Below are 14,611 nucleotides of genomic sequence, written 5' to 3'. Positions count from 1 at the left end.
TTTTGTAACTGTTCCATGTGTGCTTAAAATAAAGTATATTCTTTATTATATACAAATCTCAGCATAAATCAGATTTGGTTAATTGTTTTATTAAAATCCTCTAATGGGACTTCCCTGGTGGCGCAGTGGTTAAGAATCTGTCTGCCGATGCAAGGGACACAGGTTTGAGCCCTGGCCCGGGAACATCCCACATGCTGCGGAGCAGCTAAGCCCGTGCAGCACAACTACTGAGCCCGTGTGCCATAACTACTGAAGCCTGTACACCTAGAGCGTGTGCTCCACAACAAGAGAAGCCATGACCATGAGAAGCCTGCGCACCACAACGAAGAGTAGCCCCCGCTCACCACAACTAGAGAAAGCCCTCACACAGCAACAAAGACCCAACACAGCCAAAAATAAATAAATAAATAAATAAATTAATTGATTAATTTTAAAAAATAAATAAAATAAAATCCTCTATCCTCACACATTGTCAGTCTTCTTGAACTGGCAATTCCTGGGAGAAGTATGACAAAAATGTTCTTCTGTCACATGAATTTTCAATTTTTCTTTGTATTTCTATTATTTGTTGCTTTCACTATTTCCATGTTATGTTGCTAAGCTCATAAAGGTTGGTGAATGTTTTATCTTCTTAGCAGCTATCTTTCATCAATGTGAAATATTCCTCTTTGTTCCTTTCAAATTCTTTGTCTTACATTGTATTTTTTCTGACATTTATATTCTTAACACTGCTTTCCTTTTATTAAGTCTTGCCTGGAACATCTTTATTTTCCAACTTACTGGATTCTTTTGAATAGATAAGCTTGCAGTGTACCCCTCTGTTTGATCTGTCTTTGATGTGATCATTTTGGACTGTAGTTTTCTCATCAACTTCGTAATCCTACCTGCCTTCTGTTTTTCAGAGAGTCTTAATTATTCCTTATCCATACAATGACATACCTTGTTTTCTAACACTACTATAAATTAAAATGTGTGTGTGTTTTCTATTATTTAAGGCAAGAAGAAGAGATGACGTTAAATGTTCAGGCTGCCATCTTGATCCGATCCTATGCTTTCCCTCACACCAAATTTCCTTTCCCACTGCCACTCCAAAACATTCCTTTCCTGTCCTTCCAGCTAGGTCTATCTGGATATTGGAGGTGCTGTGAGAGATATGCTGCAGAACAGAGTTTGAATATGTTTAATCAACATGCACCCATCGAAAAACTAATACGGTTTTCCATCTCTTTAGGAACTAAAAGTTGACTTCAACTTGAGTTCCACTGGCATGCATTATTCAGTAACAGCTTACACAGCTCTATGTTATCCTCTTCCCATCTCATTCCCAGAAAGATCTGTTTAATAAACAGTCCCTTTTTAGACAGCACTACTAATAACATCACAATTTTGCTATTCTTCTGGATGATTTATTAGCAATACATATATCCCAGTTTCTTCCATAGGAGAAACATGTTTAAAAGCTACTAACCAGATAATTGGCAAGGCATGGCACAAACTAACTACACTATACCTCTTAGCAAATTTTTGGCCATTAAAAGTAGCATTTAGACTGTACTATTTTTAAAGTCAAGAAAAAAAAAAACTCACAATTATTCATAAAGGACTTGTGCTTTCTTTGCTTTCTTATTTTATTTGAAACATTCTCACCTCATTTTCTATGCTTTATCTTTATACATCAAATAGAGAGTTTTTTCTCATTTATAGGTCATCAAATTCCAACCACAGGATTTCAGACTAAAAAGGGCTTTAGAGTTAATTAGGTTAGGCCCATCACATGATGTTGAAGAGCTTTTGTGACATCCTCAAGTTCATATATTGACCTTGGGACAGAGCTGGCACCAGAATGTGGGTTGCCTGACTCCAGAACACTACACATAAATTTACATTTACAAAAGATTTTTAAAATCCCATCTCATCTGCAAAGTACCAAAAAACTCCTAGGAAGAAACTCGATGGCATGAATAATCTCAGTTTTCATAGGAGGGAATATTGAGCAGGAAGGATGAATTAATGACTTGCTTAAAATAATCCACATCAAGAGTTGTCAAGGGGACAACTTGAGGTCTTTGCCACGAGGCCTGGTCTACATCTAACAGCCTCTCCATCTACTTAGCACACAACTCCACTTCCTAAAAGGACAGAGGTGCCTTCTCAAGGAACTATTTCATGGTTTAATCCCTAAAGGATACAAAGTATAGATTCATTTTTATTTTTTGGCCGTGCCACGCAGCATGCGGGATCTTACTTCCCCAACTAGGGATTGAAGCCGTGCTCCTTGAAGTGGAAGCGTGGAGTCTTAACTACTAGACCACCAGGGAAGTTTCTAGATTCATTTTTAAATTGTTAAAATATAAGCGTCTTTTTGGTTTGTGGTGATCTTAAAAAAACCCAGCTAAATCAGAACCAGGTAATCCATTGTAAATTGGAGACTGATTCACCTATAATCCTGGATAAAGTAAAAGGATGAATCACGATGTTGCTTTAAATTCCTTCCAGCTCTTTCTTTATTGTTTCCTCTTGAGTGGAATTCCATTTATTCATTAATCTAGCTCTGTTCCCAACAGCTTGGCATATAGTAGGCCCTCCAGTAAATATTTAGGACTAGGCATTTGTGCCCTGTATAGGATTTGCAGAGCCCTCTCTCTGCCTCGGAGTCATGAATAGTTCTTTAGACTCTAAGGAGTTGGCAAATTCTTTTAGACTTTTAAGAGTCCAAGAGTCTGCAAACTATGGCTGGTGGACCAGCCACGTGTTTTTATAAATATAAGTTTTATTCAAACACAGTCAGGCCCATTCATTTGTATGTTATCTGTGGCTGGTTTCCCTACAAGGGCAGAGCTAAATCGAAGTGACAGAGACTGTATGGCCTGCAAAGCCTAAAATATTTGCTATTTGGCCTTTTACAGAAAAAGTTTTCCAATCCTTGCATTTAAAATCTATTTATTACCTTTTATGACTAATGTGGGGTTGAGCCAGTGTCTAGCTAAACAACAAATGCCCTATGACAAATGTTCATAGATCAGCAAACTGCTAACCTAGTCATGGAAGTCTAGTTTAGTTACAGGCTTAGTTAATATGTACATCAGCAAACATAAGTACTGATGATTTATATTTGCATGGCACTTTATAGATTATGAAATATTTCATGTATATCTTACTTGATATTTCCAATAACCCTAGAAAGTAGGCAGCAGGTATTACTTTTTCATGAGGTAACAGTTTCTGAGACATTGCATATCTCAGGGTTAAAAGGAATTCAGATTCAAGTGTTTTTATCTTTTAGCAGCTAAAATGATTCCTGTATCTCTGGAAAATGCTGATTTTAAAAAAAAAAGAAGGAGAAGTTATTAACATTTATCATCTTATGATGCACTGATTTGAAATAATATATTGGAAGATCACTTGCAATTAATTGTACTTTGTAATAACATGTCCTATCTTCTTACTGTTGTATTTTTATGTCAATAAATTGGTAATAAAAAAAATATAAACATGTAATCTGATGGTTTAAAAAATCAAAATAAATAAGCCTAATTGAGTTATAAGTTAAAAATACAACCTTAAATTTTTGAAATGTTAGAACCTACAAGATAAGTCAGTTATCTGGCTTTCTTGAATTAGCAAAATTAAAAAACAAACAAACAAAAAAAATCCCCAAAAGTCTTGGAGTAACAGAGAAAAATGTCAGGAAAAATATAAGTATATATGAAAAATATGAGTATATATGGGAAAATAGTGAAAGCTTGACATAGTTCTATGTTATGGGTCAAATCAAGTTGAGATAAATATTTCAGTGGTGGCTACAAATTTAGATGACTATTATCTTTCTTACATCATACAAGAATTGATTTCTGTGTGATCAAACAACTCAGGAGGTGGGGCTTCCCTGGTGGCGCAGTGGTTGAGGATCTGCCTGCCAGTGCAGGGGACACGGGTTCGAGCTCTGGTCTGGGAAGATCCCACATGCCGCGGAGCAACTGGGCCCGTGAGCCACAATTACTGAGCCTGTGCGTCTGGAGCCTGTGCTCCACAACAAGAGAGGCCGCGACAGTGAGAGGCCCGCGCACCGCGATGAAGAGTGGCCCCCACTTGCCACAACTAGAGAAAGTCCTTGCACAGAAATGAAGACCCAACACAGCCATAAATAAAAAAAATAAATAAATTTAAAATAGCACTTGGCAAAACAAAGAGAGGGAAGAAAAATATAGTTAAAAAAAAAAACTCAGGAGGAGTTTCTAGTTGACCAAAACATTGCTGCCTTGGAACAGCATAAAAAATTAGGACAATAGTGTATGATTCTAACCGCATCTGGAAAAGGCAAAACTATGGAGACAGTAAAATATCTGTGGTTGCCGGGGGTTGGGGGAAGAGAGGGATGAATAGGTGAAACACCGAGGGTTTTTAGGACAGTGAAACTATTCTGTATGAGATTATAAAGATGGATACATGTCATTATACATTTGTCCAAACCCATAGAATATACAACACCAAGAGTGAACCCTTATGTAAACTATGGACTTTGGGTGATGATGTGTCAATGTAGGCACATCAATTGTAAGGAAGGTTCCACTCTGGTGGGGATGTTGATAGTGGGAGAGACTATGCATATCTAGGGGTAGGGAATGTATATGAATTTCTATATTTTCTTCTCAATTTTGCTGTGATCTGAAAATCACTCTAAGAAGTAAAGTCTATTTAAAAAATAATTAGTACAATGGGCTAACAGAGGCCACAATTCTATGTCCTCCTCAGAAGCTTTATAAATGTGCATTAAAAAAAATAAATTTTGGGGGCGTACCATGGCATGGATACAAGAAAAACAAAGGCCTAGAATCCTTTCAGAAGAATGGATCCGGAGCAAACTTACTTCGCACCCGGATTGAGTTTCCCATGAGCTTGACTCGTTCTCCTGAGGGAGAACCCCTCTTTGGAAAGCTTGGTCTCCCAGGCACGTCTGACACAACGAAGGCTCGAAGTCTGGCTCCCCTGGTGGCATGTACACCACTGAGGGGCCCGTGTACTTCAGGCTGGGACTCTGATGCTTGTCCACGCTGACCATCGGACTCTTGATCCATCTTCGTACCTACAGTGAGCAGAAGAAAAGAAAAAATGCGTTTTACCTCCTTTGATGTCTAATGAGGCTTTGATGGGAAAGTTGGTGGGATGGACACTCATGAAAGGAGTCTCACAACTTCTCTACCTATCAAATCTTAACATAACCTGAACTGGTCAGTGCTGGCCACTCATTTTCCAGCAGCTCGTGTTTTTTGGCTGGTCATTTCATTTCGCTGAGTCTGTCTCCCCATCTGTAAGACTGGGGTAGTAATATTTCTTCCCAGGTTGTTATGCAGATTTTAAAGTATTTTAAAATGTCCAAGTGTTTTGCCTGGCACATAATATTGAGTAGATGGTGCTTATTTTACTTCAACTCTTACTATTATGATTATGCTGACAGAATGATAGTTCACAAATGTCTAAGGTGAATTGTAATCAGATAAAACACTAATGCCATAGCTTAGTATCTAACTGCTGCTAAATGAATTAACATATATTTCACTACTGTAAAAACTTGGTTATAAAAGAAGTTGCTCCTGGCTAAGAAATTATCTCACTTTGTTTTTTTTTTTTCCTTAAAGTTTTAAAACTCACCACTTGTCTTGCTTGCATGTAGAATTCTTGTAAAGTAGAAAAAAATGTAAAGGTATTCTAACATTAAAAGGATAACATTTATATAGCACTTTCAATATGAAGGGCACTGTTCTAAGTGTTTAACATGCAACGTTTTTTTTGTTTAATCCTCAGAACAGTCTTACATGATAGGCACTATTACTAATCCCATTTTGCGGATGAGAAGACAGAGGCACAGAGAAATAAAGCAAGTTTCCCCAAGGCACAATACTGGTGTCAAGCAAAGGCAGGACGCAGGCACTTTGAATCCAGTGTCTACTGCTTTACAAGCATGCAGTTTTAGCAAGTGTTGGAGTGCTTTATGACTTGTCATCAAATGCTTGAAATTCATCCTGATTTAATATGTCTTTTCCATGCTCTTTGAAACTCCTGAGGATTCTTTTTATAGTTAACCAATTGGTGAAATTAGTGTATATTGAAAGGATGAAAAAATAAAATCACAGTACTGAATTTTAGTTAGTAATGCTGACAATTAGATTTTTAAAAAATATACTGAGAATAAACTAAAATTGCAATAGCATAAGAATGTTTAAGCAATTTGATGGAATATTATGCCATCACTAAAAATAAATATTGTGAAGACTCTGTGGCAACATGGAAAATGTTTAGAATGTAATTATACGAAAAAAAGCCAAATACAGAATTGCTCAATCACTATAATTGCAAATGTAAAAATATATGTACTATCTATAGACAAAACAAGAAAGTAACAGGCAAAATAGAAACTTGCATTTCTTGTTAGGATCATGGATGTCTTAGTTCTCCCTCTTTTTACAGTGTCCTGTGCTTTAATTTTTTTAAAGAATAATTTAAAGTTTATAAGAATCTTAAGCAATTAAAATCATCATATTTCTTTCTTTGGTTGCATATGTGTCTTTTACTTGCTTTATGTATAGGTACTCTTTTTAACGTCATTTAAAATAATCTTTTTGCGTTTACTATTCTAATGTTAACATTTGGGAGGGTTCCATCAGTATTTCTTGCACGCTGGGGCCCCATAAGCATGTTAGTAGCTGCATTCAAAGTGTCTATTTGGGGCTTCCCTGGTGGCGCAGTGGTTGAGATTCCGCCTGCCAATGCAAGGGACACGGGTTCGAGCCCTGGTCCGGGAGGATCCCACATGCCGCAGAGCAACTAAGCCCGTGCTTGACAACCACTGAGCCTGCGCTCTAAAGCCCGCCAGTCACAACTACTGAGCCTGCGTGCCTGGAGCCTGCGTATCTGGAGCCGGCGCTTCGCAGCAAGAGAAGCCACCGCGATGAGAAAGAAGCCCGGGCACCGCAACGAAGAGTAGACCCCCGCTCACCACAGCTAGAGAAAGCCCGCGCGCAGCAACAAAGACCCAACTCAACCAAAAATAAATAAATAAATTAATTAAAAAAAAAGAATCACATACGGAATTGTCATTTTATTTGATATCAGCTAAGAATTCCCAAAATAGTTCAGATGACTTTGAGCATAGGCTGTCAAACAATGCATAGATGCTTTTATAGAATTTGAGAGTTGAAAGAGACCCAAAGATGTTAGTAATTTGCCCAAAGTCACAATGTAAATTATTATGTGGGAAAAACTACACCTCTTAGTTTAAGCAAATCAGTCAACTAGTTTCTACTAGGGTATAAGCTGGCAAACTCAGTGTCTTCAGAGGCTGGCAAGAACAGGAAATGTGTAAAGCCCTATGACCAGGATATAAAAATAGGGAGTGGTAGAGATTGTGGCAAACTAGGAGCGCATGCTTGCCAAGAGATTTTAAATTTAAATGAAAAAATGAACAAACAAACACATAAACCCCCCAAGCAAACAATGCTGGCCAAATAAAACCCTAGTCAAACATACCCTACACCTTCAAGAGTCACTGCTTGACCCTTGAAGCTATTCTAGCAAGTAGAATAAGTATGAAGTAGAATTCTATGAAGTAGAAATAAAATGATTTGCTATCTTCTAACTTAAAAAAAAATCCAATGCTTTCAACATTTTAACTTTCATTCATGCATTCATCACTTATTATCGAAGACCAGCTACGTGTCAGGCATAATCTAGGCATTGAGAATTCAGTTTACAAGTCAGATCCCCCAAAACCTGCCCTCGTGGAGCTTGACTTATGACTAAGGGAATAAATTATTTATTTATGTATGTATTTAAATAAATAATAAGGGGGGAAGTAAAGCAGGGATGAGTGATCAGTCTCAGTGGGGGTGGGAAGGTTCAATTTTAATTTTATGAGATTTCGGGAGAAAGATTGAAGCTGCAAATATGAGTTGAAGACTTGAAACAAATAGCCATATTCTACTGAAGTCTTCCAGGGAAAAAAACCCAATGACTTGCCAAGATCTACTTGTGAAGTATGTGTCATATTTCTGGGGATTTGGTTATTAGAATCTATTATATCTCACGTAAACTTACTGAATAACATGACTTACTCAAGTCTTCTAAGAGTGAGTGTTTTGTGTTTTGTGCCTTCACACCTCCCACCGGGGGGGCTGGGAGTGGGTGGGGTGACATTTCATTAGAAAGGTCCCTGATTCCAAATAACCTTCAACGAATTAACCCATTCGGATCCTTACAGACATGGGACGAGGATCCTCCCTCTCTTTCCACAGAAAACGTGGCGAGGGAAATTTAGAAATATTCCATTTCTCCAGAAGCATCAGGGAGAAAGGTGTTATAAAAATAGATATAGTAATACATTTTGTGCAAGGACTGTGGCTGGCATTCATCGCCTGCTTTGGCTCGAACTGCTGTATCTCCTCCGGCTAAGTCCTCTTACTGGCTTCAGTCTGTCCCTTGCCCCACTACTCCTTTGCACATTTCACTGCTTTGGAGCCTTCCAAGTGGTTTTTATTGGCCTGATTCATGACAGGGTTGACGATGTGTACTTGAACTTGAGAGAGTGGCTGGACAGGGCGTGAGTACAAGGGCTCTCCCTCTGGCCTTGGACTCCGGCAGGCAAGGTGCCCTCCAAAGCTGCTGAGTGCAGGACCACTCCCTTGGCCCTGAGGGAATTCAAGCTACAACCGGCCTATTGTGGGAGTTGCTGACAGCGAGTGGCTTTGGGAGCCCCTCAGAGACCTGTCACAATGGCTCTCGGAAAACCGTAGCAGCTGCGTGTGTGAGAAAGATGAATGCCCGGATACGGCTGCTGCCCTGGCTGCTGGGCCACCTGGGCCGGGTTTTATTCAAAGCCACACACCCGTTTGTGGAGAGCATTGTAAACAAACACGGACTGGGGCGAGGCATCTTCCTCGCCCCGAATAAATCAAAAGCTCCCTCACTTGGGCTTTCTAGAAGCCTGTTCTCCAAACTGCATCAGACTTTTAAAGAAGGAATTACTTCTCCAGCCACAGGTCAAAGAGTAAGGCCTTTCTTTTAACCTCACAGCTACTCTTACTGAACGGTGTGTATGCAAAATATTAAGCCAATCTCTTTGCTAAATCAGTCTGCCCTGGTTTTATTAGTTTCTCTATTTGAATAGATTTGAAAAAAAATCTCCAAAAGCAATAATCCCGCAGACTAGAAAATCACCAGATGTGATTAAAAAGATTGGCCAGCTTCGAGGGATTTTCCACTAGTGGTTTTCTTTTCCTATTAAAAATAGGAAACATATATTACTCCTAATCTTATACGTTTAAGCTGATAATGATGTCCACTGATACAGAAAAATTATAGAGGGTTCAGGTACTTATCTGTGAATTCACAAGGCAGCACCTGCTGGTCTCATCACTCCTTTTGTTTTCTGGGACTGAAGAGCTGTGTTCCCTTAAAATCCAAGCGAACGTGATGTTGGACACAACTTTGGCAATTTCCAGAGGGGCGTTTTTTATTATACAAAACTGATTTTGTTTATATGATGCCACCATAACTTTCAATTCAGATATAGTCAAGCAAGTTTTCTAGTAAAGTGATTTGAATAATTCAATTGATCATAAAGAGAGACCTCCACACCTATTCCTTTTTCCAGAGGGGTGCCTGCCAGCAGGCTGGTTATGCCATTAACATAATTCAGGAGAAGGCTCCTGGAAGCAAGTTCCTCTTACCTTGGTGCCCGGGGCTGCTTCATAGCACGGTTCCTAAAATATAACAGTGCTATGATACAAGGTCAGTGATATTAATCTGATTTCTTCACTTTAGCTATTCATGGTCATCATCTAACTTTCTTTTCTCTGAACATCTGCAGTGTGTATTGCTTATATAAAACCGTGGGACTTTGATGCTCACCGGCTGTTATGCTATGTCATCTCTCCAACTGGAACATAAGGGTGAGGACAGCATCTTAGGTTTTTTTTTTAATTCCCTGGAGGCTAGCATTAGGCCTTACAAATAGTAGGCAATAAAAATAGGAATTGCTTGACTATTTTTGACAATAACTATATTTATTCATTTATAAATCTTTTTTTTTTTTGGCTGCGTTGGGTCTTTGTTGCTGCATGCAAGCTTTCTCTAGTTGCGGCGAGTGGGGGCTACTCTTCCTTGTGGTGCACGGGCTTCTCATTGCGGTGGCTTCTCTTGTGGAGCACGGGCTCTAGGTGCACGGGCTTCAGTAGTTGTGGCACACTGGCTCAGTAGTTGTGGCTCGCGGGCTCTGGAGCACAGGCTCAGTAGTTGTGGTGCACAGGCTTAGTTGCTCCATGGCATGTGGGATCTTTCTGGACCAGGGATCGAACCCGTGTCCCCTGCATTGGCAGGCGGATTCTTAACCACTGCACCACCAGGGAAGCCCTCATTTATAGATCTTAACACACTTGGCTGTCATCCTCTATCAAGGTAATAAATATGTTCTGCATAACGATTTCTTTCACACAGCAATAGCTCCTCAGAGCAGACACCCTGAGAAGACAGAGTGGCTTTTGGAATTCCCCATCCTTTCATGCCACTGCCCTTGGGATTTCCCAGTCCTTTCTTCTCAGCATTGGCCAAGGTAATTGCATCCTGTTCTAGGTTCTCAGGGTCTAACCCTGTGTTTCCCCAGGCCTCGTCTGGGGGATGGGGTGGTGAGGAGGGCTAGGGGGAAGAGGCAGGAATGAGAGGGTCCACATATCTTCATCCTTTTCTATGCTGCTACCTGCACCTTCAGCTGCATCTCCTGTTACAGCTGCCAGCCCTCCCTGTTTTACCAGCATGAGGCAGTGAGGATTCAACACCAGACCCGGTCCTTGTACTTCAGTGCTGTAAATCCCCTTCTTCTTCCTCCTCGTTTAGGTACCCGCCTCACCCCATCCCACCCCACAAAGCTTTAAACAGAAAAAGCTCAGAATTCACTGACATAAGTCTTTCTTTGGAAATGGAAGAAGAGTTTTTCTCAGTCCTTTAAGTTCTGGGACTGAGGCTTTTAGCTTGAATTCGTCTTTCCTGGATCTAGAAAATTAAAAAAAAAAGAAAAAGAAAAAAGAGGAACAGCCCTTGGCAGGATGGGAACGGTGAGGACAACAGAAAAAGTTATGCTTAAAACCAAACATGTTCGATTTTTTTTTTTTTTAAAGGAATTCCTTTATTTTTATTATTTATTTATTTATTTTTGGCTGTGTTGGGTCTTCGTTTCTGTGCGAGGGCTTTCTCTAGCTGGGGCAAGCGGGGGCCACTCTTCATCGCGGTGCGCGGGCCTCTCACTATCGTGGCACCTCCCGTTGCGGGGCACAAGCTCCAGATGCGCAGGCTCAGTAGTTGTGGCTCACGGGCCTAGCTGCTCCTTGGCATGTGGGATCTTCCCAGACCAGGGCTCGAACCCGTGTCCCCTGAATCAGCAGGCAGATTCTCAACCACTGCGCCACCAGGGAAGCCCACATGTTCGATTTAATGGATTGTCTGGCATTCTGGAATCGTACCTTTGGCTTTTTTAGTGTTTAAATGGCCCTTTAAAAAAAAAAATGAAAGGCTTCTTTTGTGCTGGGCACAAAGTAGGTATCAGTAAATATTTGTTGAGTGAATGGATGAATAAAATAATGGTGACAGTAAAAAAAAAAAAAAAGAAGGAAGAAAGAGGAAGTAGGAGAGAATTCTTTCAGGTAATATCTCTTAGGGGGCAGTATGTACTATTTGCTTTTGGAATTGAAAAATAAGGCTCAGGGAAAATGGCAAGGCTGGGCTGATCCCCGGGAAAGAACCTGGCTGGCCCGTCCACAGCTAATCCACCCACACACGCTTTGGAAGCTTCCTCTTCTGGCTCCTCCAATAATCCCTTGTTCCAGGAGCTTTAACTTCTTCTCTCTTGGCTACTGTCCCCTGGCGTATTCAACACATTGAAATATCTGAAATATCTCTAAAAAGCCAGCAAACTAACTGAACACATAACACCCCCTTTTCACCCACAAATTTCCTGGTTCCAGAAACCCTCTTTCACCACCACCCCAGCCCTTTTCCTTCTTAGCTAAGCTTCATGAAAACATGATCTCCATTTCTTCACCTCACATTTACTCCTCAGCCCATTGCAATTATCCATTAAACAAATATTATGGATCACCTAATATTTTCTGGGACTAAAGGGAAGAACATGACAAAAAGAGTCTCACTCCACTGAAACAAGTTTTTACTGAGATGTCAATAAACCTCATTTCCAAATCCAATGGACCCTTCTCACTACTTAACCTGGCTTGCATACTCTGCAGCATTTAAAGGTTTCAACAAAAGTTCGAAAAGTCTCTGCCTGGCATTATGCTGGGTAGTGAAGACACAAAGAAATAAAATTGCTTGAGTGACCTTTGAGTGAGATTGCTTGCATTTCAGAGGAGACTGCTCCACGAGCCTGTGGGTTTTCACATCATAGTAAGTGTTCATGTAGCAAATAGTTAAAAGCATAAGCTCTAGAACCACACTGCTTGGCTGCAAAACCTAGCATCACTGCTTAGGTAACTGACTGAGCCTTCCCAAATCTGTTTTTACACTTGTGAAATAAAAGTAATGATAATACCAACCTCATCGGGGTTTTATGAGGCCTAAATGAGACAATGCAAGTAAACTCAGCACTTGGCCCTGGGTGAACACTTGGTTAATATTTGCTATTATAGTTATGGTTCCAAGCATGAGAGAGTTTTATACAAAGTGCCATGGCAGAAAAAGTGGGAGGTATTTGGCCCAGTTGGGAGAAATCAGGGAAGGCTTCCTGGAGGAAGTGATGGTTAAACTGAGGCTTAAACGTTGAGTTAAAGGAAGCCAGGTGAATCGAGATGGGAAAGACACTGCCAGCAGAGAGGATGACAGGAACCAAATTACAGAGGCAAAAATCTGCATGTGATGTATAGAAAATAAGCCCATACAGGAGAAGAAAGAACTGAAGCTGGATACAAAAGTTGGGTTGTGGGGTGATGAGTGGTCACTGAAGTGTTTAAAGCAGGAGAGTGGGATGGTCAGATGTGTCTTTAATGCAGTATGATGGATGGATTTAAGTTGATCAAGAACACAAGTAGCTAGATGAGTCAGGAGTCTGATTATAAAAGAAATGATAAGAGCCAAAAAAGAATAGCAGCAGTGGAGGTGGAAAGGAGGAATGAATCAGCAAATCTATCTATCCTGGAGCTCTCAAGTCTATATTCATTCGAGAATCACTGTTTTATTGTCTTTTATCTGGATTCTTAAAGCCAAGCCCTAAATGGCCTTGACCCTTTAATCCATTCTCACTGAAACCACTGCATCTTTCCAAATGGAAAAGCTGATCTTGTCCCAGCTTTAAACTCTTCAGTGGTTTCCCGTCAATGGCAGCAGTGGCTTTCAAATCTGTTTGGTAAGGATGGATGTGCCGTAAGAAAGTCCTGTGCAGGGAGTTCCCTGGTGGCCTAGTGGTTAGGATTCCAGGCTTTCACGGCCGTGGTCAGGGTTCAATCCCTGGCTGGGGAACTGAGGTCCCGCAAGCCACACGGTGTGGCCAGGTAAAAAAAAAGTCCTGCACATATACTCATTTATGCACATTTGTAATGATACAGAGAGATATAACAGGAAAAATTGGTCTACCTCCAAATTTATTCTTTTTTCATGAAATGCACTGACATTTTCTATTCTAATCTACTCCTTTAAAATGCTTATTACAACCCACTAATTTGATTTCATGACCCACTAATAGCTGACACACAAATTGAAGAACACTCATCTAAATGGTAAAGTCTAGGGAAATTCCCTGGAGGTCCAGTGGTTAGGACTCCGTGCTGCCACTGCAGGGGGCCTGCGTTTGATCTCTGGTCAGGTAACTAAGATCCCGCATGCTCCGCGGCATGACCAAAAAAAAAAAAAAAAAAAGGTAAAATGGTAAAGTCTAAACTCCTTGGCCTGGGATACCAATTCCCCTAGGATCTGGATTCTCCTTTCCCATTGTGCCCCCGGTGCATCCAGAGCCTCCACCATATTTAATTTTCAGTTGTCTTAAAGCCTGGTCTCCTAAGTCTTTGATTGTATACAAACTGTTCCCTCTGACCCACCTGTCAATCTGGGAACTCTTGCTAAGTGTCACACACTAGGGACAGTCTACCATTGTCTGTCTTCTCACTACCCCTTAACCCATTAAGGTATTTATTTGTTCAAATGGGAACTCACATTCACTCTGATTTACTTGTCTATTTTCCCTATTAGAATTTGAGTTTCACAAGGAGGAAGACATTATTTTCTCTCATTTATTCATTAAAGGGACATTTACAAAGTTTCTTTTGTGTGTTCTCTCTTCCTAGCCCATCCTCTCCCCATTTCCTGTCTGCCTTGACTTTGAGCTGAAGATCCCAAGGAAAGAGGCTCACTATTATACCCACTGAGCGCAGCTCCCAGCATACAGTAAGCGATAAAGAAATATTTGTTGATTGGCTTAAAGCCAGATATTATTCAAGGTACAGGAAATAAAAAATAAGAGGCAATTGTCCTTAAGAATCAACAAGGAAATCAACAGTTGTAAAACAGTGTTAAAGCTAGTTTGAGTTCATCCTTGGGAACAACTAGGACAGGGCCGTGATGG

General features: G+C 40.4%; 1 protein-coding gene across 1 annotated transcript in view; it reads right to left on the bottom strand.

Moving 5' to 3' along the window:
- Positions 1-14,611, bottom strand: part of SGK1 (serum/glucocorticoid regulated kinase 1) — a 112,216-nt gene that overhangs the window by 62,316 nt on the left and 35,289 nt on the right. The window contains exon 2 of the mRNA XM_036871341.1: positions 4,868-5,083. Coding sequence (XP_036727236.1) covers positions 4,868-5,083 — 216 coding nt within the window. The remainder of the gene's footprint in view (positions 1-4,867; positions 5,084-14,611) is intronic.

This window comes from Balaenoptera musculus, chromosome 12 (genome assembly GCF_009873245.2).
Source record: "Balaenoptera musculus isolate JJ_BM4_2016_0621 chromosome 12, mBalMus1.pri.v3, whole genome shotgun sequence".
Classification (NCBI taxonomy): Eukaryota; Metazoa; Chordata; class Mammalia; order Artiodactyla; family Balaenopteridae; genus Balaenoptera; species Balaenoptera musculus.
The sequence above is the reverse complement of the archived record's forward strand: the minus strand, read 5'-3'. Positions and strand labels throughout refer to the sequence as shown.